Source organism: Gobio gobio, assembly GCF_949357685.1.
Source record: "Gobio gobio genome assembly, chromosome: 24".
NCBI lineage: Eukaryota > Metazoa > Chordata > Actinopteri > Cypriniformes > Gobionidae > Gobio > Gobio gobio.
In genome coordinates this window covers 9,570,383-9,596,276 of record NC_137120.1, presented here as the reverse complement: position 1 = coordinate 9,596,276, position 25,894 = coordinate 9,570,383, and the positions used below count along the sequence as shown (strand labels likewise).

Here is a 25,894-nt window from a genome sequence, read left to right as displayed (position 1 = left end):
TATGTAATGTTTTAAATGTAACTTCTTTATCTTGTTTGTTAATAAATATTTGTGTGGAAGAGACCAGACCAGACTTAGTATTGTATAACGCCATCCACTTGAAAGATGATGCTGGAATAGATTTTCTGTTCATAAGATTACGAACAAAATGGTTATTGAATTTGTCATCAGTAATCAAAATCCCTTCAATTGAAGAAATAGGGTTTGCTCTCCTTTCAAGAGAGTTTTTACACCACTAGGAATTGCATTGAATACAACATTAATTTATAGAAGTTACAAAATCTAATTTTCTGGAGAATTCTGGAAGGAATCAAACTGAGCATTGTCATCCATCATCTGATTAACAATATAGAGGTTATTTAAATACCATCTCTCAAAAAACAAAGATTTATTAATATGGTGATTGTTCCAAATAAAACAACGATAAGAGTCGTATCCTCACAGACAGCACCATCAATTTTCATGTTCCTATAAATCGCATTTACCCCCACCCTTCTTTTTTCTAAGACTAAAGAAATATTTTTGTAAAATTTCTCCCATCTCTAACCACTTCTTTCTCTGCAATCCACCTGTCACTCAAGTAACCACACCCTTAATTATGCAGAATTTCAAGGCTTAATATAATTTAAACGGATGAGTTATAAAAAAAATTCCCCCCCTCACAGTTGTCATGAAGAGCAAAATTAGCCGTATAGACCAAAACCACTTTTTGTACCAGGAATTAAAAGTAATAATAGTAGTTAGTCTGTTTAGCTGACCCACCCATAGAACAAGCCTTGAAAATTGATTCCCATATGTATACAGACACTTAATATTTAATGGTATTGGATGATTAGTTAGTTGTATCTTATATATTATACTTTCAATAAAACATTTGCTATGTGTCTGTAAAAGCTGTATTATTTATGCATGTTTGGCTTGAGTTTTTGTTGTATTGACACCATTCTGTCCAGCAGGGGTCACCAGCGTGTGGTGTTTCATACGCTTCGAAACTGAATCATTTTGCGAAGCATTTGGTTCAATTGTTTCGAAGCTTTGAAAAGCTTAGTTTCTTCCATCACTAGTAGAACTATGAGCTTGTGTTGTTCTGCTAGTGTGGTTTACTATGACAGAACGTGAACAGGCACAGCTGATATAAGAAGATGGTATTATGACATTTTAATGTAATCTATGTTGAGTTGAGTTGAGTTTGTTATTGTTCATACTGGCAACAGGAGGCAGTGCATTGATCAGGTAATGTGTCTTAACTTTTAGTGCTATTATAATAAGTCATTTTCGGCTTTGGACTCTAGAAAGTGATGATGTGCTATATTTGTCCACCTATCCAGCATAGCCTAGTCAAGTCAAATCAACTTTATTTATATAGCGCTTTTAACAATGTAGATTGTTTCAAAGCAGCTTTACAGTGTTAAACAGGAAAATAATGCAGCATAATTTTATTCAGCCGTATAGCCATTTGATGTCATCAGTTCATTTCAATTTCCATACAGTGACAGTGTGGGCTTTAGATCAATAATTAGATCAGTAATTTAGTTCATATGGTTAATTTAGTTTATTAATTAGATTTATTTCGATGTTTAGTTGAAAAATATAGTGTCCCCAACTGAGCACGCCAAGCCAGAGGCAACAGTGGCAAGGAAACCAAAACCCCATTAGGTGACCTAATGGAGAAAAATAAACCTTGGGAGAAACCAGGCTCAGTCGGGGTGCCAGTTCTCCTCTGGCCAATTAACAAACAGCGTATTATTATTATTATTATTATTATTATTATTATTATTATTATTATTATTATTATTATTATTATTATTATTATTCTGGCAGCTTTACAGGTCAGAGGTCATAATAGATCGGAATATTATTTAATTGTAATATTCGAACAATCGGAGTCATCACGCTGGAGACGGGTTTATTGCCGTGTCGATGAGGCAGTTGCAGGGGGAGTCTAATTGACACGGTCTCTGCGAACACTTCGGGGTCCTGTGTTGGTCTTCTCTGGGCGCAGGTCCACCATCTGATCTGGATACGGCCCGGATCCGGCTGACTGCAGTAAACCTCAGGATAAAACAGAGAGACTATCATTAGCATAGATGCCATTCTTCTGATGATGTAATGAGTACATCAGGTGTTATGGGAAGTGTTCCCGGTTCCGGCTGACCTAGTTAATGCAGCCTAACAATCATTTCATTGAAAAAGTGTTTTATGTGTATGCCACAGTAAAGAGATGTGTTTTTAGTCTAGATTTAAACTGACAGTGTGTCTGCTTCCCGAACAATGTTAGGAAGAACTATAGTCTCTGCGTGATATTGTAAGAAAAAACAAGGACAGTAGCCTAACGTTAATTGGTAGACCAAAAAATGTGAATAAATGTTTAATAATGAAAGTTATTGGTACATTTCCATATGATAAGATAAACATTTTAGTTGCTATTTAAGCACCAGTAAATTAAACTAATACAGAGCAACAACATTTCAAACAATACAATAACAACTTATGAGAGTGTATTTGATCATCGTTTTTTGGGGAAATTTTCATACACAGCATCCGTCTTTGATTTCTGCAAGAAAAAACACAATCGATCAGGAGCATTGCTGATCCATCATCCAATAGAACATTAATAGCAGATCAACTGAGGTTTATCTGGGCAAAGCTTCATCTTTTGCTTTGAAAAACTACAACAGAACAGGTGCTAACATGGAGCAGCAAGAGGAAATTATGTCAATTGTGACTTTTTAAACTGTTAAATCATCAAACAGATTAAGTTTTGCAGGCTTGTCACGTTAATATTATTGGCCTTGCAGTGGATAGAAGAGAAGGAAATAAGTAACACTGTCATTGCATCTGACTGTTTTTCAGCACTTCTGGCAGGTCATTAGTTAGGATGGATATTGTAAATGAAATATTCTGTAAGATGTATGATGTGAATGTTAAGGGTATGTGTACTTCATTTGAGTTCCTGCTCATACTGGTGTGGAGGGAAATGAAAAGGTAGACATGGCTAGACAAACTAAGAATAAAGCAAGTGAATCTACATATTCCATTAAGTAAAGCATAAGCTAAAGTATACATTAGAACATATACCCAATCAGTTTGGCAGATATTGGGATGACCATGAAACAGGTAGACACTTGTATAATATACTTAAAACAGTTGATACTAGGAGAAGGGAAGGAAATATCATTACACGACTTAGAATTGGACATATTGGATTAAATAGTACATTGTATAGAATTGGTAAGCACCCAACTGGGGAATGTATGCACTGTAATCAACAAGAAACACTCGAACGTGTACTACTCCACTGTATAAAATACAACAATGAGAGGTATCGCCTCATTCAGTCAATGAAGAAAGTAAACCAGCATGACTTTTCTTTATTAGGTTTATTGGGGAAAACAGCTAACAGGATATATGATGATATTATTAAGTATATAAAAGAATGTGAATTAAGTAAGAGAATATAGAATATATTATAATAATTTTTTATACATAATATGCATATATCTTGATCCACACTCCAGTCCAGTCCGTGGCGGTAATGCGCCTCTAAGCTGATTTGCCAACCGCCATTAAAACACCAAAGAAGAAGAACGCCTTCATGCAAACATGATGCAAACACTTTGATTTTCCTTTCGTCGACGCAAATCTAGAAAAAGTGGTCAAAATGAAGCTTTTCCTTACTTCGTCCTTATTGCTCTGGTGTTTTCATGGTAAGACATTTAGGCTTATTTAGTGTCTTATGCCGGGGTTACGGTTTTGGTTGAAACCGAAACCGAAAGTTACTGTGTAGTATCTAATCGTTTTATTTTCGAGGGGCCATTTTATGACATGGCTAAGCTTGTATGTTACAGTCTCTCCTTCGGGCAACGAAGTGTCGTAGGCCTGCCGCCTGTTAATGTTTTGCATCAGCTCGAATCGCTTTATATTCGACAGAACTGCATTTAGCGTTTTGTATTTTTGTTGTATTCCCTGTGGTTTTGCTCGACCATGGCAAGACATTTTATTTTTCTTAAATCTCACTTGTCAGTGATAAAAGGGACATTCCTGTTATACAGTGACTTTTCTGTCCCTATGATTTACTTACTCATATATTTTATAAAATGAGTCACATATTTATAAGGAATGGCTTCAATTATAAATGTAGGTCTTCTTTATCACTTAAACAGATATGATAGACATTCAAAATACTATTTTGTATTTTACACACCTTTTTATTGATATATGCATTCAATTTTATCATGTCCTCAGTGCAAAGTAATCAACTTCCACAAGAACTATAAACCATGAAATGATAAAAATCTCAAAATATTTTTAGAGTATGTTATAGAATAGGCTAAACTGCCTCTAATCATAAACATACATTTAAACTTTAGTTATTTTTTGTACAATTTTCTTAATTAACCGTGTCTCTGAAGTCGTCTTCCACCCTGTTAGGATGTATTTCTCGACTTCCAAAAAAGACCACAATTCCATTTAGACCATTTTCATGAAATTACATCATTTATTTTTCCTGCTGGAATTCAACCATAAATTAAGTAAGCTTCAACTCTCACCTCTACCTTTTTTTTTTTTTTTTTGTATGTTATCCTGCTTGTCCCACTCTTAAAGTTCCACTCTGTTAGGCTCTGTTATGACAAATGTTTGTCCGGTAAACATTTTTTTAAAACAGCTTAGCTGAAAATTTTCCTCCCTGTTACATTCTACCCTGTTAGTCTATAAACCTAACAGGGTGGAAATTCTAATAGAATAAATTGTATTTAGTGCATATTGCAATAGTTAATAGTTGTGTTATTGTTTCAAGAATAAAAAACAATGATGGCATAAGGGACATATAATATCCAAGAAAAGCTCATTATTGTTTAACATTTACATTATTAACATTTTGTGATAACTATCTGTATGTCCCTAACAGGGTGGAACACCTTCACTGCCGGTGTCTGAACAATGAATCTACCCATAATTATTATTTTTTTAAGTCCATGAGCTTGACCAATGTGTATTCCTGATAGTTAACCGTGTCACTATTTTGGTAGAATGCTAAAAACATGAAAATCATGTACTTTTTTTTCCAACATTTATGAAGCCAAAATTTTACCGCATACCAGGAATGACCTAAAAACTATCGGACGAATGTGATGTTTGCAACTTAACCAAAGCCCAGATAGTTTAGTGATGCGTGATTGAACAAACCATGGTGAAAATAGCGAAAGGTCCGTGCAAATGCTTGATGTGGTATATCTACAAGGAACATAGAGAGAGTAAATGTTAAATAAACTGATCAAATGTACATTGAGTGTAACGTGAATCGCTTTTGGATTAAAAAAAAGCTGGCAAATGCATAAAATGTATATGAAAACGGGGGATTTTCAGACGGCATGAAAAAAAAAAGTAATTATCATATGTTAAAGGGCTGGAAAGTACCACAATTGTTATACATACAAGGTAAAATGCAAAGTAATAATTATATTGTATCCCCATTTCATATTCATAATGGGTAATATTCATTATGAAGTTATGAAATATGAAATTACTTGGTAATGTTTGTGTATGGGTCCCTCAAATGTCCTCAGTGTGAAAAGATGGATCTCAAAATCATAGTCACTTTTGGAAAGTGTTCAGATGAAGAGATGATGCTAGGAAACCAAAGAATGTGCAGAATAACATGACATTTTTATGACCCATATTTGGTTATAATTATGAATTATTGTGCATATTCTGCAAGGGTTATGTAAACTTATAAGAACTGTATCAGGATGTGGTTTGGATGTTTGTTTGTTTTTTGTATGTTATCCTGCTTGTCCCACTCTTAAAGTTCCTCCCTGTTAGGCTCTGTTATGACAAATGTTTGTCCGGTAAACATTTTTTTAAAACATATCTGAATTGGTTATAAAAGTTTTGTTTATCTGTAGAAGGTTAGCTAGCTAAACGTTGATCAGTCCAAGAGCTATGGCTAACTTAGCTTAAAATTTTCCTCCCTGTTAGATTCCACCCTGTTAGTCTATAAACCTAACAGGGTGGAAATTCTAATAGAATAAATTGTATTTAGTGATATTGCAAATTATATAATAAATACTATATATATAAAACAATATTATATAGGTGCTAGGGGTGTAACGGTACACAAAACTGATGGTACGTACCTCGGTTTTGTAGTCCCGGTTCGGTATGGATTCGATACAGCAGTTTTACAAATTTGCTTTTTATTAATTTTTATTCAACAGTGGTTTAATGAAAAAAAAAATTGTGTTTGTTAGTGCTGGGCGGTATACCGGTTCATACCGAATACCGGTATTTATTTATTTTATGATATGAATTTTGATGATACCGCTATACCGGTATGTCGCTTAAACAACGTTCGGAACGTGGCGCAGCGCGTCATTGTTTGAGAGGGGACCCATTTCATTGATGCACTGTAGTAAGGAGCAGTCAGAGGGCACAGTTGAGATCGCATTAACAGCACCGCCTATGGCTGAATCCTATACTCTCCTTCATTATTCCTCATGTTATCACTTTATTTGAAGGAGTGAATGAAAACGTGCGTGAAGTCGGACAGGCAATGTGTGTACATCGGCTGTACACTCGTTATTGCGGTGCAACGGGATAGAATGAGTGCACTAAATAACGTCCACTAGGGTTTCGGACACCACTAAAAAGCGCTGTCCCCTCCAAATAATGCTATATTTGAGGTTATGGGGGCGATTTCGGATTCAGCCCTTGATTATAGTGGGGAATTCGAACTACACGCAGCGCGCGCGAGAGAGAGAGCGGTTTCTGCGCGGAGCGCCGCTATGGGATTAACAACGCTCACCACATGGATCATATAGCACATATAGACCGGAGCGAGCGCGTTTACATTTTTTATGGACATATTTCATACTCTAGTGCTCTAGACATGAACCAGAAGCGTGTGCGCGCGCATATTTCATCACGTCTTATTAAAATGAAATGTATGCACTGATTACACTGATACAACAGTATGTCTGATCACGAACGCGCTGACACGATGGGTTATTCTGCTACACAAAAGACAATGATGTAAATTAATAAATAAACTGACAATTCAAAGAAGAATGGGCAAAAAAGTAATTGCTTCATTCTTTCTGTGTTAAACTGATGTGTGTCATTCGTTCATAGAGTGCTCTTAAATGTATTGCAAATATCCGCGTTTCTCCTCGTTTTAGCAGTTTGTTGTTATATAGGGTTAGATTTTTAAAATGCTTAAGGTGCCCTCAACTCAACTTTTAATATTCAGGTGTCTGTAAGTATGACTCTGAGTGTGTTGCAGGTCTGTGTTTTATTGGTTGTTGTCTCACAGCATCATTTTGTGAGGCTTGGTAAACCAGGCTTATTAACTCTAGTGTGGAATTTTTCTACATTATTCACTCATCATGACAGTAAAACAGGGCATTCTAGTTGAATCTCCTGCAGTATTTCATCTCTTAATCAGTAGAAAATGTGATTAACACCCAGTCTTGCATAGGGAAAAAAAATACCGTCATTTACCGTGAAACCGATATAATTTAGAAAAATACTGTGATATACATTTTTGGTCACACCGCCCAGCACTAGTGTCTGTCCTTAAATTAATGAAATTATAACTAAAGGTTTCTTAAAGATAATGCTGTAAACTATATAGGGAGCCCTTACCTACTATTATTAATTACTATGTGCCCAAACTATTAGCCTAAATTCAGTTGCTATTTAGATATAATAATGAACACTCATAAGCTTCACACGAGGCAGTTTTTGCATTAACTTCTAAATCGAATTATTTTTATTCGTTGTTGAAATATAATCATTTAGTGGCTGTAATTTTCATGACAGGTTTATTTAAACATACATTAAATAAACAAGACATCACTAACAGGCTAAGTAGTATATAATGAATATATATAGGCTAATATAATGAATATAACGGCTAATATAGTGCATGTATTCAGTTAAAGAGTTGATTTCTCTAGTGAGCTAACAGCTGTGGACACTGAATGACTTTTGAGTAAACGTGATTCTGCATGACATTGTTTACAAGCTGTTTTATTGTCTTTCCGCGGTTGAAACGCAGATGGAGCGATTACACGACATATGATACATTTCGGTAAGTTGTAATGTATCCTCAACATACCTTAAGATGTATTAATTTATGTTTATTCTTTAGGAAGAGATGATCGCATTGACTCGCGCGCTGCCGCTTTACGTTGAACTGATACGCGTCTATCATTCACGTAGGGTGACCACCTGCTAATAAGCCCAAGGGGGGACAAGGGGTACGTTTCTGAGGGACAATGTGGGACACTGCCTGGCGCAGCGGTGCCCGCACCCCACGGGCAGACTCACTGATAGTGGTTTACACATTTCTAGCACATAGCACCTTACATGGTATTGCCCTATTCCCCTAAACATGTGTAATTGCTGATGTATGCTCATGAATAGGCCTACCACTGTGTATTTTTTTTCTAAATAAAGATTCATAATATTTTGAACATTCAATTAATTGACAGATGCACTTCCACTTACGATTTACTTTAGCTATAATTTTATTTATTTTTCATTACAATTTATTCACTTTAAATAAATTATAATATAAAATTATAGGATTAACAGGAATTGCAGTTCACTCTAAAAAAAAAAAAAGGTTCTATATGGCACCAAAAATGGTTCTTGGCTCGTAATCATAGGGGAACCTTTTTTAGTGCTATATAACACAAATTTTGGTTCTTCGGTGGTTCTTCAGAGGTTCTTCACCGGTTCTTTGACTAAGGTGCTATATAGCACCTCTGAAGAACCACATTTTTTTGCATTGTTGTGTGACTCCATATACCATCTATGCTTAAAACATATATTTTTTATAAAAAATCCATAATATGTTATATAAAATACACATTGTAGTCGTGTCCCCAGGTTTTCACTCAGTCCTGTTATCCCCTCTAAAAACTTGCATCATGCCACTAGACGAGCTTTTCAAAAGGATGTTGCATCATCTGGATCTTATGTAGGCCATGGGAAGACCAAAAGTAAGTCCTCTCATTTTTATTTCTGTATATTTGATGAAATTGTAACTTTGACTAAGAAGGTCATATCTCAACGCACTGTCCTGTTACCTAAATTATTTCTTAGAGGTTATTTGTTTATTTAAAAAAATATTAACTTTAGGTAAGTCACTACAATTTTCTCAGTGTCCTCATGCTATTAGCTACTTAGCCAAGTGGCAATTTGGCATGTGTTTGCTTATTTTTTGCTTAAAAACTCAATCCTGTGACTTTCAGTCCTGTTACTCTTATGAAAAATAACAGGACTGAGTAAAAGTAACAGGAGTGAGTAGAGTCCTCTGTTTTGTTGATTTAAAATTGTGAATATTAGTTTATATATAATATTCACCTGATTTATGAGTTTTACAGTTGAAATTAGGAAAAAATTTGACATTTAGCACACACATGGCTATGTACTCTCTCTCTCTCTCTCTCTCTCTCTCTCTCTCTCTCTCTCTCACACACACACACACACACACGTATGGACACTCATTCCTGTTACACAGTCTTCATTCCTGCTACCAAGTGGTCATTCCTGTTACAAAAATTTACTTTTTTTCTAAAACAAAATTGTTAAACAACTGTTTTCATCAGTTTTGTTTTGGTCCATCATTTATACAATTGTTTAATACAACTAATTATTTAAAAAAAATTATAAACTTGTGGCTTCAGTCTTCTTTAAAATGAAACAAAATATTTGTGTTTTTTATTAAAATACACCTTCATATAGAGTGTTTTTTTTAAATCACAAATATTAATTATTTGAACATATAACCAACAATTTCTTTAAAATATTTACTATCTTGAAGGGAAAACAAAGGAATTAATTGACATGATTTTAAACATGCTTTTTCAATGGCACATGAGTTTTGGTAACAGGACTGAGAAAACATACATCCATCTTCTGCTTAGAAACCTTGTAAAGAGCTAAATAAAGTTACCTGAGATTGACCAATACTAGGGGTGTAACGGTACACAAAACTGACGGTTCGGTACGTACCTCGGTTTTGAAGTCACGGTTCGGTTCGGTTCAGTTTTACAAAATTGCATTTTATTAATTTTTATTCAACAGTGGTTAAATGAGAAAAAAAATGTTGTCTGTCCTTAAATTAATTCAGTTAGAACTAAAAGTTTCTTAAAGATAATGCTGTAAACTATATCGGGAGCCCTTACTTACATATTGCTATTAAAGATTAACAACAGAGCCCAAACTATTAGCCTAAATTCAGTTGCTATTTATTTTTAGATATAATAATCAACACATAAGCTTCACATAAGGCAGTTTTTGCATTAACTTCTAAATCTAATTATTATTATTTTTTCTCAAATTTGTTGTTGAAATATAATAATTTAGTGGCTGTAATTTTCATGACAGGTTTATTTAAACATACATTAATTAAACAAGACATCACTAACAGGCTAAGTAGTATATAATGAATATATATAGGCTAATATAATGAAACTATAGGCTAATATAGTGCATGTATTCAGTGAAAGTGTTCATCTCTCTAGTGAGCTCACAGCTGTGGACACTGAATGACTTCTGAGGTAAACGTGATTCTACATGACATTTTACAAGCTGTTTTATTGTCTTTCCGCGGTTGTAACACCGATGGAGCGATTACACAACATATGATACGTTTCAGTAAGTTGTAATGTATCCTCAACATACCTTAAGATATTAATAATATTTATTCTTTCTCAAGAGGCAGCGCGCGGCTCGCCAGTGAACGCAATCATCTGTTCCTGATCGCGTTCACTCGCGCTGCCGCTTGAAGTTGAACTGATACCCGCCTATCAGTCACGTCATATTATAGAGCGTTAAAACTGCATTTATCGTTTGAATTTCGTGATAAAATGGACTGAATACTTAATATGTTCGTGTGGGAACTAGGATTGAAGTAATGTTCGTTTGGCTGCCTGAGCGACCAACTTTTTTTTTTGAGCAAGCATTGATTATGCGTGACACGGTCTCAATTCGCGGGACGCATGAATTGGGCTTCAAACGCTGTGCGCGCACGCGCTACGCGGGACGGGTGGTCACCCTACATTCACGTCACATTAAAAAGCGTTAAAACGGCATTTATCGTTTGAATTTCGTGATAAAATGGACTGAATACTTAATATGTTTGTGTGGGAACTCGGATTGAAGTGTGTTCCGCGCTTACAACGAGCCGACTGTTAACCGTTAAAGATTACATTCATAACCGTTCGGTACACGCGTGCACCATACCGAAAGCCCTGTACCGAAACGGTTCAATATGAATACCTGGCGTTCCACCCTGTTAGGCGGGTCATTTTTAAATAATAATTTGACAGCAACGTTAAATGTTTTGCATACTTATGTCTTATTTTGAGAGGTGAAGAGCATTAACAGCATATATAGTATATGTTTTTGAACAAAATGTTTTATTATTTACCATCCTATTGGCAAAAAAGGGTACAAAATGTACCTGTTCTTAATAATCAAGACATTCTATTCATCAATAATAGTTGTGTTATTGTTTCAAGAATAAAAAACAATGATGGCATAAGGGACATATACTATCCAAGAAAAGCTCATTATTGTTTAACATTTACATTATTAACATTTTGTGATAACTATCTGTATGTCCCTAACAGGGTGGAACACCTTCACTGCCGGTGTCTGAACAATGAATCTACCCATAATTATTATTTTTTTAAGTCCCTGAGCTTGACCAATGTGTATTCCTGATAGTTAACCGTGTCACTATTTTGGTAGAATGCTAAAAACATGAAAATCATGTACTTTTTTTTCCAACATTTATGAAGCCAAAATTTTACCGCATACCAGAAATGACCTAAAAACTATCGGACGAATGTGACGTTTGCAACTTAACCAAAGCCCAGATAGTTTAGTGATGCGTGATTGAACAAACCATGGTGAAAATAGCGAAAGGTCCGTGCAAATGCTTGATGTGGTATATCTACAAGGAACATAGAGAGAGTAAATGTTAAATAAACTGATCAAATGTACATTGAGTGTAACGTGAATCGCTTTTGGATTAAAAAAAAGCTGGCAAATGCATAAAATGTATATGAAAACGGGGGATTTTCAGACGGCATGAAAAAAAAAAAGTAATTATCATATGTTAAAGGGCTGGAAAGTACCACAATTGTTATACATACAAGGTAAAATGCAAAGTAATAATTATATTGTATCCCCATTTCATATTCATAATGAGTAATATTCATTATGAAGTTATGAAATATGAAATTACTTGGTAATGTTTGTGTATGGGTCCCTCAAATGTCCTCAGTGTGAAAAGATGGATCTCAAAATCATAGTCACTTTTGGAAAGTGTTCAGATGAAGAGATGATGCTAGGAAACCAAAGAATGTGCAGAATAACATGACATTTTTATGACCCATATTTGGTTATAATTATGAATTATTGTGCATATTCTGCAAGGGTTATGTAAACTTATAAGAACTGTATCAGGATGTGGTTTGGATGGTGTTCATCAGGTTGCATGAGATCCTCCATGAGACTCGTGTGTGTTTGTCTGATGAGTGAATGTGTAAATAATGATGTTCTTCTGCTGTTTTACATTAGGAATCCATATTTCTCTACCTACAATCTCTATGATCTCTAGAAAAAAAATGTCACTGCACTTTGCTCTCGTGTGTTCTTGTTTGGTTTATAATGAACTGTTAATTTCTTCTTCAGGTCTTTCTGGTGTTACAGATAAAGTGTCTGTGATGGAGGGAGATTCAGTGACTCTACACACTGGTGTTGAAAGAAACAAACAAGACCCGCTCAAATGGTATTTTAAAGACATTCTCATCGCTCAAATCAATAGAAATGAGAGTCAGATCTGTACAGAGGATCAGTGTAAAGAGAGATTCAGAGACAGACTGAAGCTGGACCATCAAACTGGATCTCTGACCATCACAAACACCACAAACACAGACTCTGGAGAATATATACTGAAGATCTTCAGCAGCAGTGACAGTGAAAAGATCGTCAGTGTTACAGTTCATGGTGAGTCATTGTCTTTAAAAGATAATCTTGTATAAATCACAGCATTCACGTTTTTAGTGATATATATTAGGGGTGGCATGGTACATGGAAAAAAAACGAACCGTTCGGTTCGCTTGTCTCGGTTCGGAGCGTGTGCGCCTCACGGTTCGCGCATGCGCAATGTATCCTCGTGCCCGTATGTTACCTTAGACAGTGGGTGTCCTTTTCGCGCGAAATAAGAGGTGTGTGTGGACATACAGTAAAGTAAAAGTGGAGTGCTGCAGGTCACGTCACATGTAGAAATGAAAGTGGGAGAGATAAGGAAGGCTGCCCGGAGTTGGAGGATGCGCTACATTTACATTTACATTTATGCATTTGGCAGACGCTTTTATCCAAAGCGACTTACATTGCATTCAAGGTACACATTTTACATTTTATTAAAAATGTGCGCTAGTATCGTAGTATCGTATAGCAGGACAGATGCAGTGCGGAGAGCGGGAGCTGCGCCACGCGTGCCCGTTGTGCATACACACACTGGCAGTGTTTGTCTCGCGAGTCGCGTAGCTGAACCGCGGCTCGTGGATTGCAAATACAGGCAAATATAGTCCATTCTGTCACATTTTCCGGTGTTCTCCTCCGACCCCTGTCTGTCTCGTGCTTTGATTTATGATGGGCAGCATATACCGTATCTGCTGCAAATGCGACCATGTTCCCCTCTGTCTCATACACACATGCATATGTTGTATATAAGTAGTTCACATGATAAATGTAACATTTAAAAGTTAAGATATGCTTATAGTTCTAATAATTTAAACATGCCTTTGAAGTTTGGGCAAAAACTTCTGGCAGTGTTGTGTTTTCGTGTATTTTATGTTATTTTTTCACAGCGCTGGATGTCATATGGTGATTGTGAAACACACGGGACACTTCATGGTGAAATTTGTTAATCAGGTCGGCTGAATTAAAGCCACAGTGTAGTGCTGGGCGGTAGTGCTGGGCGGTATGACCGAAAATGTATATCACGGTATTTTTCTAAATTATATCGGTTTCACGGTATATGACGGTATTTTTTTCCCCTATGCATGACCGGGTGTTAACCACATTTTCTACTGATTGAGAGAGTAAATACTGCAGTAGATTTACTGGAATGCCCTATTTTACTGTCATGACGGGTGAATATTGTAGAAAAACTCCACACTAGAGTTAATACAGGTTTGCAAAGCCCCACAAAATTATACTATGGAGAGACAATAAAACATAGACCTGCAACACACTCATTACAGGCACATGAATATTAAAATATGACCACGGATAGAAAAAGAGTTGAGGGCACCTTAAGCATTTTAAAAATCTAACCCTATATAACAACAAACTGACAAAACGAGGGAGAAACGCGGATATTTACAATACATTTAAGAGCACTCTCTGAACAAATGACACACATCAGTTTAACAGAAAGAATAAAGCAGTTTTTTGCCCATTCTAATTTGAATTGTCAGTTTATTTATTAACTTGCATCATTCATTGTCTTTTGTATAGCAGAATAATCGATCGTGTCATAGTGGTCGTGATCATATGGTTCAGTGTAGCCAAATCAGTGCACATTTAATTTGAAGAAGATGTGATGAAATATGTGCGCATACACGCTTCTGGTACTTGTTCAGAGCACTAGAGTATATGAAATATGTCCATTAAAAACTTAAACGCGCTCGCACCGGTCTATATATGTGCAATATGATCCATGAGGAGAACGCTGTTAATCTCATCACGGCGCTCCGCGCAGAAACTGCTCTCTCGCGCGCGCCGCATGTAGTTTCTCCGCTATAATCAAGGGCTGAATCAGAAATAGCCCCCTATAACTTCAAATAGGGCATTATTTGGAGGGGACAGCGCTTTGTAGTGGTGTCCGAAACCATTGGACGTTATTGAGTGCACTCAGTCTATCCCACATCACACCGCAATAACGAGTGTACAGCCGATGTACACACAACGGTTGTCCGACTTCACGCACTCGTTTTCATTCACTCCTTCAAATAATGTGATAACGTAGGGAATAGTGAACGAGGGTATAGGGGTTTCAGATTCGGATTCAGCCATAGGCTTTAGATGCGATCTCAGCTGTGTTCTGACTGCTCTCACCAGTACAGTGCAACAGTGAAATCGGTCCCCTCTCAAACAATGACGCGCTGCGCCGCGTTCCGAACGCTGTTTAGCGACATATACCGGTATTGCGGTATCATCAAAATTCATATCATAACAAAAATAAATACCGGTATTCGGTATGAACCGGTATACCGCCCAGCACTACCACAGTGCATTGTTCTGATCAAAATTGACATGATTAACATGAAAAATGTTACGCCAATGTGTCGGAATCTGTAGACAGCCAGTTAGGAAACAACTTGATATAACAATTTTTAATGCTGTATCCTAAATTGTGGATGATTAAGCCATATATACCATATGCTGAAGTAAATTTATGGAGTGTTAACGATTAAAAAAAACAACAACAAGAACCGTACAGAACCGAAAACCGGAAAACCGAACAGAACCGAAAACCGGTTTTGTGAACCGTGCCACCCCTAATATATATATATATGGCCTGATAATCGTAACCGAACCGTGAGACCCTAATTCTAAAACAAGAATTGTTAAAGGGATCCCCTGGTGTTAAGACTTGTATGGCTTAATATAACATAAATGACGTCTCTGAAATATGTAGTAGAAAACCCATGAAAGATGGACGTTATTTAAAAAATCCATTATATATTTGGACAATGGGCGGCGCCATTTTGTTTGCATTCTAGGTCGATGGCGTAGAATGGTTGCACTTGGCAATCAACTGGCACTACCCGCTGCTATTTTTACCACAACACAACTCGAAAATTGTTTCAGAGTTAAACAAAACCAATTAATTGCTTTGTAATTGCATTTAAAACATACTCAAACATGTGCACACTAACACGCACACCAACAGATCGGCAAACACACACATCCACGCTCAGTCAGCTGTAATGTTACATGAGGGTTGACTTCTCTAATTTGTCACCTGGTTCCGATTTGATCTTTCACAGGTTTTCTACTACATATTTAGTAAGGGACATAATTTATGTTATATTAAGCCATACAAGTCTTAACACCAGGGGACCCCTTTAAAGAGAAACTTGGGAGGAGTTTGAGTTTGTTGTTTGAAGCATGAAAGGCATCTACTCCTCACCTAAGCTTACGCTATGCTATGTTGGAAACTTTTTCCTCGTCAAAGAAGAGATCTGAAGACGTTGGGATATCTTTCAAGCAGGCGTTACTCTTTGAGACTGGCGCTGTTCTTCGCTGTAGTCATCCAGTGAGTCTGATTCAAATAGTATACACACTGTAATTTATCTACATTTTAGGGGGAGGGACTCACAGTAGAGGCGGAGACAATCTAAATAAAGCATTGACCAGTCACTAGTTCTAATCCATTCAGTATAACCGTGTCTTTCAAATGCATAGATGCTAATCCAAACACTCTGACAGTACGGACAAAGGCCAACTGTACCTTGAGATGGTCATGCCAATTGGTCAGGAAGTGCATAAAGACAAAAGGCTAATGTCTGAAACACCTTAGCTGCCTGACTTGATCTCCTTAGAATGTCATCAAATTTACCTCAAAATGTAAAACACAATGTATTTCCCTTAGTTTAAAATTCCTTTGTCATGCGTCGGGTCAGAGGTCACTCTTCCGCCAGAACTAGACTTGCGTACAGTCGTTACTGGAAGCCAGTAATTATAGTTTATAAAGTTATAAATATGGATATTTTCTTCATGTAAAGCAATATAGGCTTCAACTAACCCTTTAGTTGACCATTAGTAATTCTAATGTGTCTGGCTTCCGGTGTCATTCATTTCCAGTTATTTTTATACATCCGTTTTGAAAAATAAGGTGGATTGGTTGAGTTGATTATCAGTTGATCTCTAGTAATAATGTCTGTGTGTCTTCAGCTGTTCCAGGATCAGGTCCGTCTTCAGCTGTTCCAGGATCAGGTCCGTCTTCAGCTGTTCCAGGATCAGGTCCGTCTTCAGCTGTTCCAGGTTTACGTCGGTCTTCAGATGCTGTAGGAGCAATGTGTGCTGGTGTTGTTCTGCTGCTGACTGTAGCTGTTGTTGCTGTATTTTACTATCGCCACAGATCAAAACGAAATGGCAAGTATTACAAATAGGAGATTTTTCAAAATGTAAATATGAGATGTATTGTACAAAAAGAATATTTAAAAATATTATAGTGTGTTTTTGAATTCTAACTGACCAAAGTAAGAGTTTGTTGTTGTCATTCAAACAGAGCCCTGGATCCAAAACAACAATAATCATAACAGGAAGCAGCACAATAATCATCATCATCATCATCATCATCATCGTCGTCATCATCATCATCAGGTGAGAGACAGTGAACTGACTCTGTCTGTCTGCAGACACTGACTCTCACAGATAGAGATCTGCATGTGCTGTGTGTCTGTTTGAGGTTTTGTGTCTGAAAGTGTGGTCTCATTCAGAATTCATTACATAGAAACACCAATAATGATTGACTTATTTAAAGGGGCATGTCACTGCTGGTAAAATGGGCTTTCAATGAAATCTACCTGCCTATAATGTAGAAAGGCGAAAAAAAGGAAATAGGTGCCACCTGACTAGAGAAAACAGTGAACAGTTTTCATTTAGCCAAACAGTTAGGAACCCTTCAGCACCCATAATGCACTGGGCATTCCCACCAGTCTGCAATGGATATGGAACAATAGTCAAATACTGCCTTGCTTTCCTAGGAAATTTGGGATGCACCGATATGAAAATTTTGGCAGATAGCAATAAACCAAATAAATGTTGATATATAATAGGCTCACTATTAAAAGCCATGTCCCAAACACTTCAACAGGAATCAAACCTATAAAATACAGCCTAGTTTGAACCAGAGCAAGATTCCTTAACTTTTAAATTCATTTTAATGAATGGCCAACTTTCTTTATAAAATAAATTGGTAACGTTTTACAAAAAGGTTTCATTTTGTTAGCATTAGGGTTGCAAAATTCCGGGAATTTTCAAGGCTGTAAACTTTCCATGGGAATTAGCGGGAATATATGGGAATGATGATAATGATGAATTTTCAGCATCATTACTCCAGTCTTCATTGTCGCATGAATCATGATCCTTCAGAAATCATTCTAATATGATATGACGAAGTGATAGTATAGATTTATATTGTTAGAAAAGATTTCCATTTTGAATAAATGCTGTTCTTTTTAAATTTAAGCATAAAACTCTTTCCAATATTGATAATTGAGCATCAAATCAAGAAGAAGTCAAGAAGCTTTTATTGTCATTTCAACCATATATAGCTGATGCAGTACACAGTGAAATGAAACAGCGTTCCTCCAGGTGCTACATAAGACAACAAAAAGCAAACAGTCACAGAACAGAAAAACACAGGGCGAGAACTAAAATCCTCGCCACATAAAGTGCATGTGTGCAGCTGGTGCTAACAGTGCAAAGGACAACACAAGACAATACACAAAACATACAAATAGAAATAGCTCCGCCAGTAAAACCTGTCGTGACAGAATAAAGTGCAATGTAAACAGAAAAATGTAAACAGAATTTGTGCAATTCAGCAGTAGCAGCAGTCAAAAAAGTGAACAGTGACCAAAGGATTCGGACAGAATATTGTGCAAAAGAACAAGTTCCGGAAGATCAGCAACAACGGCATGTAAACATTTTTAAGTGTGATTGGTATTGAAACCTGGGTGTGCGAAGTGTATGATGTGTGTTGAGTCCGGTTTGTACAGATCAGTCACACAGTTGTGTGTGTGTGTGTGTGTGTGTGTGTGTGTGTGTGTGTGTGTGTGTGTGTGTGTGTGGACTGGTAATCATCACGTTATGGGGACAAAATGTCCCCACAAAGATAGCAATATCCGAAATCCTCATCCTTGTGGGGACATTTTTAGGTCCCCATGAGGAAAACATCTTATAAATCAGACTAAGTGATGTTTTTTTAAAATGTAAAATTGCAGAATGTCTCCTGTGAGGGTTAGGTTTAGGGGCAGGGGCAGTGTAGGGGGATAGAATATACGGTATGTTTGGTATAAAAACCATTACGCCTATGGAAAGTCCCCATAAAAGATGAAAACCAAACGTGTGTGTGTGTGTGTGTGTGTGTGTGTGTGTGTGTGTGTGTGTGTGTGTGTGTGTGTGTGTGTGTGTGTGTGTGTGTGTGTGTGTGTGTGTGTGTGTGTGTGTGTGTGTGTGTGTGTGTGTGTGTGTGTGTGTGTGTGTGTGTGTGTGTGTGTGTGTGTGTGTGTGTGTGTGTGTGTGTGTGTGTGTGTGTGTGTGAGAGAGAGAGAGAGAGTTCAGTTCAGTTCTTTGTTGAGGAGCCTGATGGCTTGCGGGAAAAAACTGTTGCACAGTCTTGATGTGACGGCCCGAATGCTTCGGAACCATTTCCCTGATGGTAGGAGGGTGAAGAGTATGTGTGATGGGTGTGTGTGGTCATCCACAATGCTGTGTGCTTTGCGGATGCAGCGTGTGGTGTAAATGTCCATGATAGAGGGGAGAGAGACTCAGATGTTCTTCTCAGCTGTCCTCACTTATAGGGTCTTGCGATCCGAGACGGTGCAATTCCCAAACCAGGCAGTGATGCAGCATATTAGAATGGTTTCTAAAGGATAATGTGACACTGAATAACAATATATTTATTTTACATATTTACTAAATTAGAAGTAATTAATTGGAAAATATATTAATATTCAAAAAAAAAAAAAGGTCCAAAAAGTGAAAGAATTCAATGAGTAAACATTTAGCAGGTGTTACTTTCAGCTTCCAGAAACCGAACCCCACCAAAAAACCCAATATTCGGCCGAATCCTGGATTCGATGCATCCCTAGTATGTAGTCAACATTTCAAACTGGATGACCACGAACAGTGTTTTAGGCCAAATGGAGGGGAAAAAGAAAGAAACTGCCGTTCTGTCAATTATTCGCCCGAAGCGAAACAATGTCGTGTACAAGTAAGAAAGATGTTCACATAAGCCAGGTTTCCATCCTGGCTTATGTGGCTCTTTTTGGCTCTTTTTGTCTGCAAATCGCGGGGGGGACGGGGGGGACAGGACCCCCCCAATCTGAGGGCTGTCCCCCCCTAAAAACCATGCTGAGTATTGTAAATAATATAACAATATATACTTAAAATAAATGTGTAAGTAGTAAAACAATACAAACGCAAACGGGACAAAAAAATGCGTTTTAAGTTTAGAAACATTTTGAGTCCCCCCTCCCCCCTTGCCTCACAGTGGTTTGATCCACCGTGCACCTCAACTAACGTTAACCATAGACCGTAGAAAAACTACCACAAGTTTGGGGAGAGAACAAGGCTCTTCAGACAGCAGTTGTGAAACACCAGTAAGTAGCTGTCAAGGCTATTTTATTCACTTTAACGTCAGATGAAGTGATTCTTTTCTCTTTAATACAGATTAGGCCAAACACTGTTAACATCACCGCCCCGCTCCGCTGTATAGTAATAAAATAATTCAGTTCAGTTAGAGAACTGACAAAACAATTAAAAACTGAACGTGTCTGCTCAATACAGTACGAGCCGAACAAGCAAACAGCTGACAGACAAGATTATCCAAGATTTGGTTTCAAAGCGTAAAAGCGCCTATTTAAGGGAGTGTGTCATTGCACTGTTTTGTTGTTGTGTTTTTCATTACGAATAATAGGCTAATGAACCCAAAATTCAAGCAACCGCCCCCAAATTCTAAAAATTGGCTAATTCTAAACCGAAAGTTCAGTCAGATCTGTGTTGGGTTTTGCTCAATATGATAAGGGGCAGATCAGAGGCTTGTTGCAGTTAAATATCCAAATATCTGAATATCATATATAAAATACTTTTATTATACTAATATAATAAAATGTGGAGGACGCAAGATAATTTAATAATTATAATATGACTGCGTGGTGAACCTTAATCGTATTTAAACTACTATCGCTTTGTGTTGTTGGTCAGATAAAATGACAGAGAAAAGAAAAACGGACATTAGATAATTTTTCAGTACACCAAAACGCCAAATAAGTACGAAATGTTTTTTTTTTTTTTTTTTTTTTTTGGTACACATATCCTTACAAGTATGATTTTGGCTGTATTATTTGTGTCCCCTTCAAAAATTGCTCTTGAGAAATTTCATGTTTATTGTCCCCCCCCCAACTTTTAGATGAAATTTACGCCCCTGACTGTACCAATCTTTTTTTTATGGATACAAAAATGTTCCATACAGGGGAAAAATGAGCTGCCCTGTGTCCAAACCCATGGGCCTTGTCATAAAGGCAGTTCATGCAGTCCTCTCAGACTTCGCTGTGATCTTCTAATTAATATTTCCTAATTTAGTAATAGGCCTATTATTCGTGAAAATATTAAGCAGCAAACTGGCGAATTTCAATTGTCTCATTACTCTCTGCTTTTTACAAACGTTTGGGATGTGAAAGATGCTATATAATTTGTGATGTATACAAAGTAATGCATGGAAATGACTTAAGGGGAAAAAAGGTTTTTGGGCTACAACAAAACCTATGCGTTTTTTGTTGTTGTTTTTTTTGCGGATGACATCATTATGCACACCATTTTATCTGTAAAAGGTCAACTGGATGGAAACAGGTTGGAGACAGCAAATTGCGCAGTCTTTTTTTTTTTTACACGTATTCACTTCATTGATAACAAAACTGTGGAACAAGTGGATGTAAACTTGGCTACTGTGTTCAGTTATATCATAATGCTGTTTAAAGAGTAGAGATTGTACAATACAGTTTTCAGTGATAACACTTACACTTACTGATCTGTTAATAACCCTCTGTCAATCCGACTCTCCGTGGGCGGGGATACAAACATGCGGAAGTATAATCTGTAGTTTTCACGAAAGCCCTGGAGCTGCCAAAAGCATTTCACTTCATCAGGTGAACCTTTGCTGACAAATAAACGGGAATTTCTCAGTCCAGGTAACACCGAGAACAAGGAACGTGTTAATTTACTTATGACATTGTAACAATACAAAGCAGGTTGAAAATCGCTGTAGTTACACTTTAAGAGAGCGCTGCTCTTGAGCTGTTTTACTTCAGAATGAACAACGGGGCTCTTTACAATCACAAAACTGAATCATTGTGTAGCTAAATCATAAATCCTGATCATTTGTTTTACCTTCTGTGAATCTGCTTCTTTCTTTCAGGAGACTGGTGAAGTGCCCCTTAATCCGACTGAGACTTCACATGAGGGTGTTGCTAATGAGACGTCCACTACAGAGACTGATAGGCCATTGATGGCTGCTGATAATTAACATTATTAGTTTAATAGTGTCACTAAAAAGGAACATGAAGAGAAATGAGACAATTAAGAAAAAGAAATGGAATAAGATCATTATTTTCCTCTATCGGAAAGTCATGGAAACGCCATCGTGGATCTTTTCTTTTGCCATTGGCGCAAATGTGAATGCACATATTTCGTTCACCACTATAGACATTTACTGAACTATGAGGACTTCCGCTTCTGAGAACTGTGGGAATGTGAAAAGGGTCCATCACATGCATTCAGAACAAAACCTCAGCACATGGGCATTCAGAACCACCTCAATAGTCACTGGAGCTACCACAAGTATAATTGCCGTTTGCCTTGATAACATGCCTAAAACAAAAGCTGACAGACATGTCAGAAGAGAAGAGCATACATTTAGTAAATATTCAGTCTCTTCTATGACCAGTTCATAAGATGCAAGACGCGTAAACATGAACAACATGCATAGTTTTGAATCCAACTGAGAAGACAGTCAAACTTCAAATGTTTACATGTTTATTTATTTTCTCCTATTGATACGATTATTTCAGATGATTTTCAGTCTGATGGATTGATTGAGGTGTTTACAGGAAGTCGTGTCAATCCAACTGAGCCATTGGTTCGATTACTAGAATCATGTGGGTGCATGTAAACATGATCTTGACATCAAATGTTTTATTTACATTATAACTGACTGGAAACATGAATACATTTTCAAAACTGACATTTTGGCCAAAAATTGCATATTGCAAGATGCAAGTTCTCTGCACAGACTATGGGCCAGATTCACTCACAGCAAACCCTCTTTTGCCGTTAAAAACTACTGTCAGTATTTAAGACCGTGATAAATTAGCGATGAAAAGGCATGGACAGGGTTATTTTTGCGGCTGACCTTGTTGCATATGCATTTGTAGGAGTTTCTCTTTCAGACACAAAATTCATAGGAGGAGAGTATTTAAATGATTCACGCAAGGTGATTTACTAAGGTTCACACTAGTCAATTTACTTTAGCGCTCTCACGCTAATTTTCCCTGTGTAGTAAATCTGGTCCCAGATGAGAAGGCAGTTCAGTCTGTACTACCAACACTGTTGAATGCCTGATTGTGTTACATTTTTACAATTTTAGCATTGGTCTCTTGGCAACACTTATGCCAGCTATCAGGGACCGTTCTCAGAACTTCAGCTACAACATTCTTTCAGGGTTTTCCAGTAACATTAAAAATAATGTTTGTTCTCCAAATGTTAGCACTAAAAACATTATTTATGCTTCGTTCATGGAGCTTGAAAACCGCAGTATGTTGAGTTTTGAATGCTGAACACTTCATTTAACCAGCAAATCTCATGTGTTCAACAAGCTTTGTCAACTTTTTACCTGGAATACTTGAGAATTTAAGCATTTTGCACTCCACACTGATGCTTGAATGTTGTGGTTAAAGAAAGGCAGCTCAAATCCATGATCCGTGTCCTTTATCAAACGCTGAAACTGAGGAACTGAACCTGTTATAACTGCACTGGACAGAAGCAGCTACACAATACCAAATGTGTGTTATATTGTCAGATATATTCCATAACTGTTACTGACTGCTGCTCAAGCCTTTAATGATGTTAAGCATCTAAATGTTCACTGTAAAATTTGTTGTTTGTTATAGATTTCAGATGTTTTATATTTCTACTGAATGCAATAAGTTTTGAAATTGTGACTTTGTACAACAAAACATTGTAAAGTGTGTCATTGTGCCTTTTGTGCGCATTTCTGATTGGAGTTTATGCATTTGATGTGCGGAGGAAGATGGAGAGCTGTGGTGGGGCATTCAAGGTAAAGACTACTTTGACATTATCTGTCTTTTTTACTCCATTTTGTCTGTTTCAGTTCTTAACTTTTTTTTCATTGTGATTTTATATCATGTAATTATTGTGTTGTATTGATGTGTTTGTATTGTAGAATATAATCGCTGTGATGAAAATGCACGGTCTCTCCCGACACATTTCCTGAAGATCTGCAGAGTTTACTAGAACAGGTAAAGAGTGTTTGACTTATTTTAAATGTCATCTGTTTGTCTGAACAATGGAAAAGATGTCTAATTGTGCAAATTTCTCTCTTTCACAGGTTTATCCTGTTTGATGTGGTTTATCAGATCTGTTTAGAGCTGAAGTACTACCAAAACATGACATCAGTAAGAGACAATAATTGTGTGCCATGAGCATCAGCCAAGGAATAAGTGCCTCAAACCTAATCCTGCAAACACACTATTTTATAACAATGGAAATGAACTTGAAAGATCTCTCTATGTTCATGTGATGGATGCCATTAAAACAGATCTGATTAACTCAATCTGTGAATTTGTAATCAGAAATAACTGAGCTAAACACTGAATCCTTTGTAAAGTGATCTTCTACATTTAACACTCTAAACCTTTGACCTTTACTCAAGATAACTTTCTGTTCAACTCTATTCTGAGCAATATAAACACAGTGTCTAAACCGTAATTTAAAAACGTATCTATATTTTATATTGGATGAAAGATTATTTATGCCTAATGTTACCCCTTATGTTCGCACCACCCGCTTCAAGCGGGACTCGAACTCGGGTCCGCCGGCATGACCGTTGGATGCTCTAACAAGGAGGCTAAATGTTGCAACCCCTAGGGTCAATCGCTAGAGCATCTCTTGAGATCAGAGGAGTGAGGTTTACTCTTACAGCGACTACCAGCTGGCCTCCGTCACACTCACCCCCCTAAACCTCACTCCCATCAGGGTCACAACACCAATGTAACCCCTCCTGTTCAAACCACCCGCTCCTAGCGGGATTCGAACCAGGGTCTGCCAGAATGAGAGTCGGACGCTCTAACAATGAGGCTAAAGGCTGCAACCCCTAGCTTCAGTCGCTAGAGCGTCTCTTGAGATCAGAAGAGTAAGGTTTATGCGCACAGCAACTACTAGCTGACCTCTGTTACAGTAACATGGTCAGTTGGCTCCTGCTGTTAAATGTTGTAGTTATAGCATTTTGTGGATAAAGTATTTTTCTAAATTTACACCATTCATTCATTTATAGTATTATGTTTATAGACACACTACTGACTCCTCAAATATACACACTCTCTGAAATCAACCCCACACTTCCAGTAATAACACATGTTCATATAGAACATCCAACTGATCAAACCACATTTTTTGTACAGAAGTAAAAAAAAAAAAAAAGCCATCCGGGCATATAGATGAGCATTTTATATCTATGTTTTGCACTAGATATATATACAGATAATTGTTAAAACTATTACAAGGCAACTTTTCAGGGGCCATTCCATCAGTCCATCTCTGAATGACACCATTAAACTAGAACAAATAAACATTACAGGTCTGTCTTCAGGTCATAGCAGGAATTAGTGATGGGCACTATCAATAGTATTAAAGTTTTATGTATTAAGTTTAAAGTATTAAATATACGCTGGGTCTATCTGTGCCTGGTCGTGGTTTTAGTTGGTGCGACTGGTATACATTTTTATCGAAAGGCTGGCCCAGCGTAGATCTTGCATCCAGTTATTTTCAGGAAACC

At 37.1% G+C, this 25,894-nt stretch overlaps 2 protein-coding genes across 5 annotated transcripts in view; both read left to right on the top strand.

Moving 5' to 3' along the window:
- LOC307120270 (uncharacterized protein) overlaps positions 1-25,894 on the top strand; it is a 911,732-nt gene that overhangs the window by 348,017 nt on the left and 537,821 nt on the right. The gene's annotated exons all lie outside the window — the stretch shown is intronic.
- LOC307120303 (uncharacterized protein) lies at positions 3,563-25,518 on the top strand. Its single transcript, XM_079807283.1, has 7 exons — positions 3,563-3,707; positions 12,715-13,029; positions 16,990-17,190; positions 17,327-17,421; positions 22,241-24,157; positions 24,284-24,359; positions 24,449-25,518. The coding sequence occupies exons 1-5, from the start codon at positions 3,662-3,664 to the stop codon at positions 22,346-22,348; spliced, it is 765 nt and encodes a 254-aa protein (XP_079663409.1). The 5' UTR covers positions 3,563-3,661; the 3' UTR covers positions 22,349-24,157; positions 24,284-24,359; positions 24,449-25,518.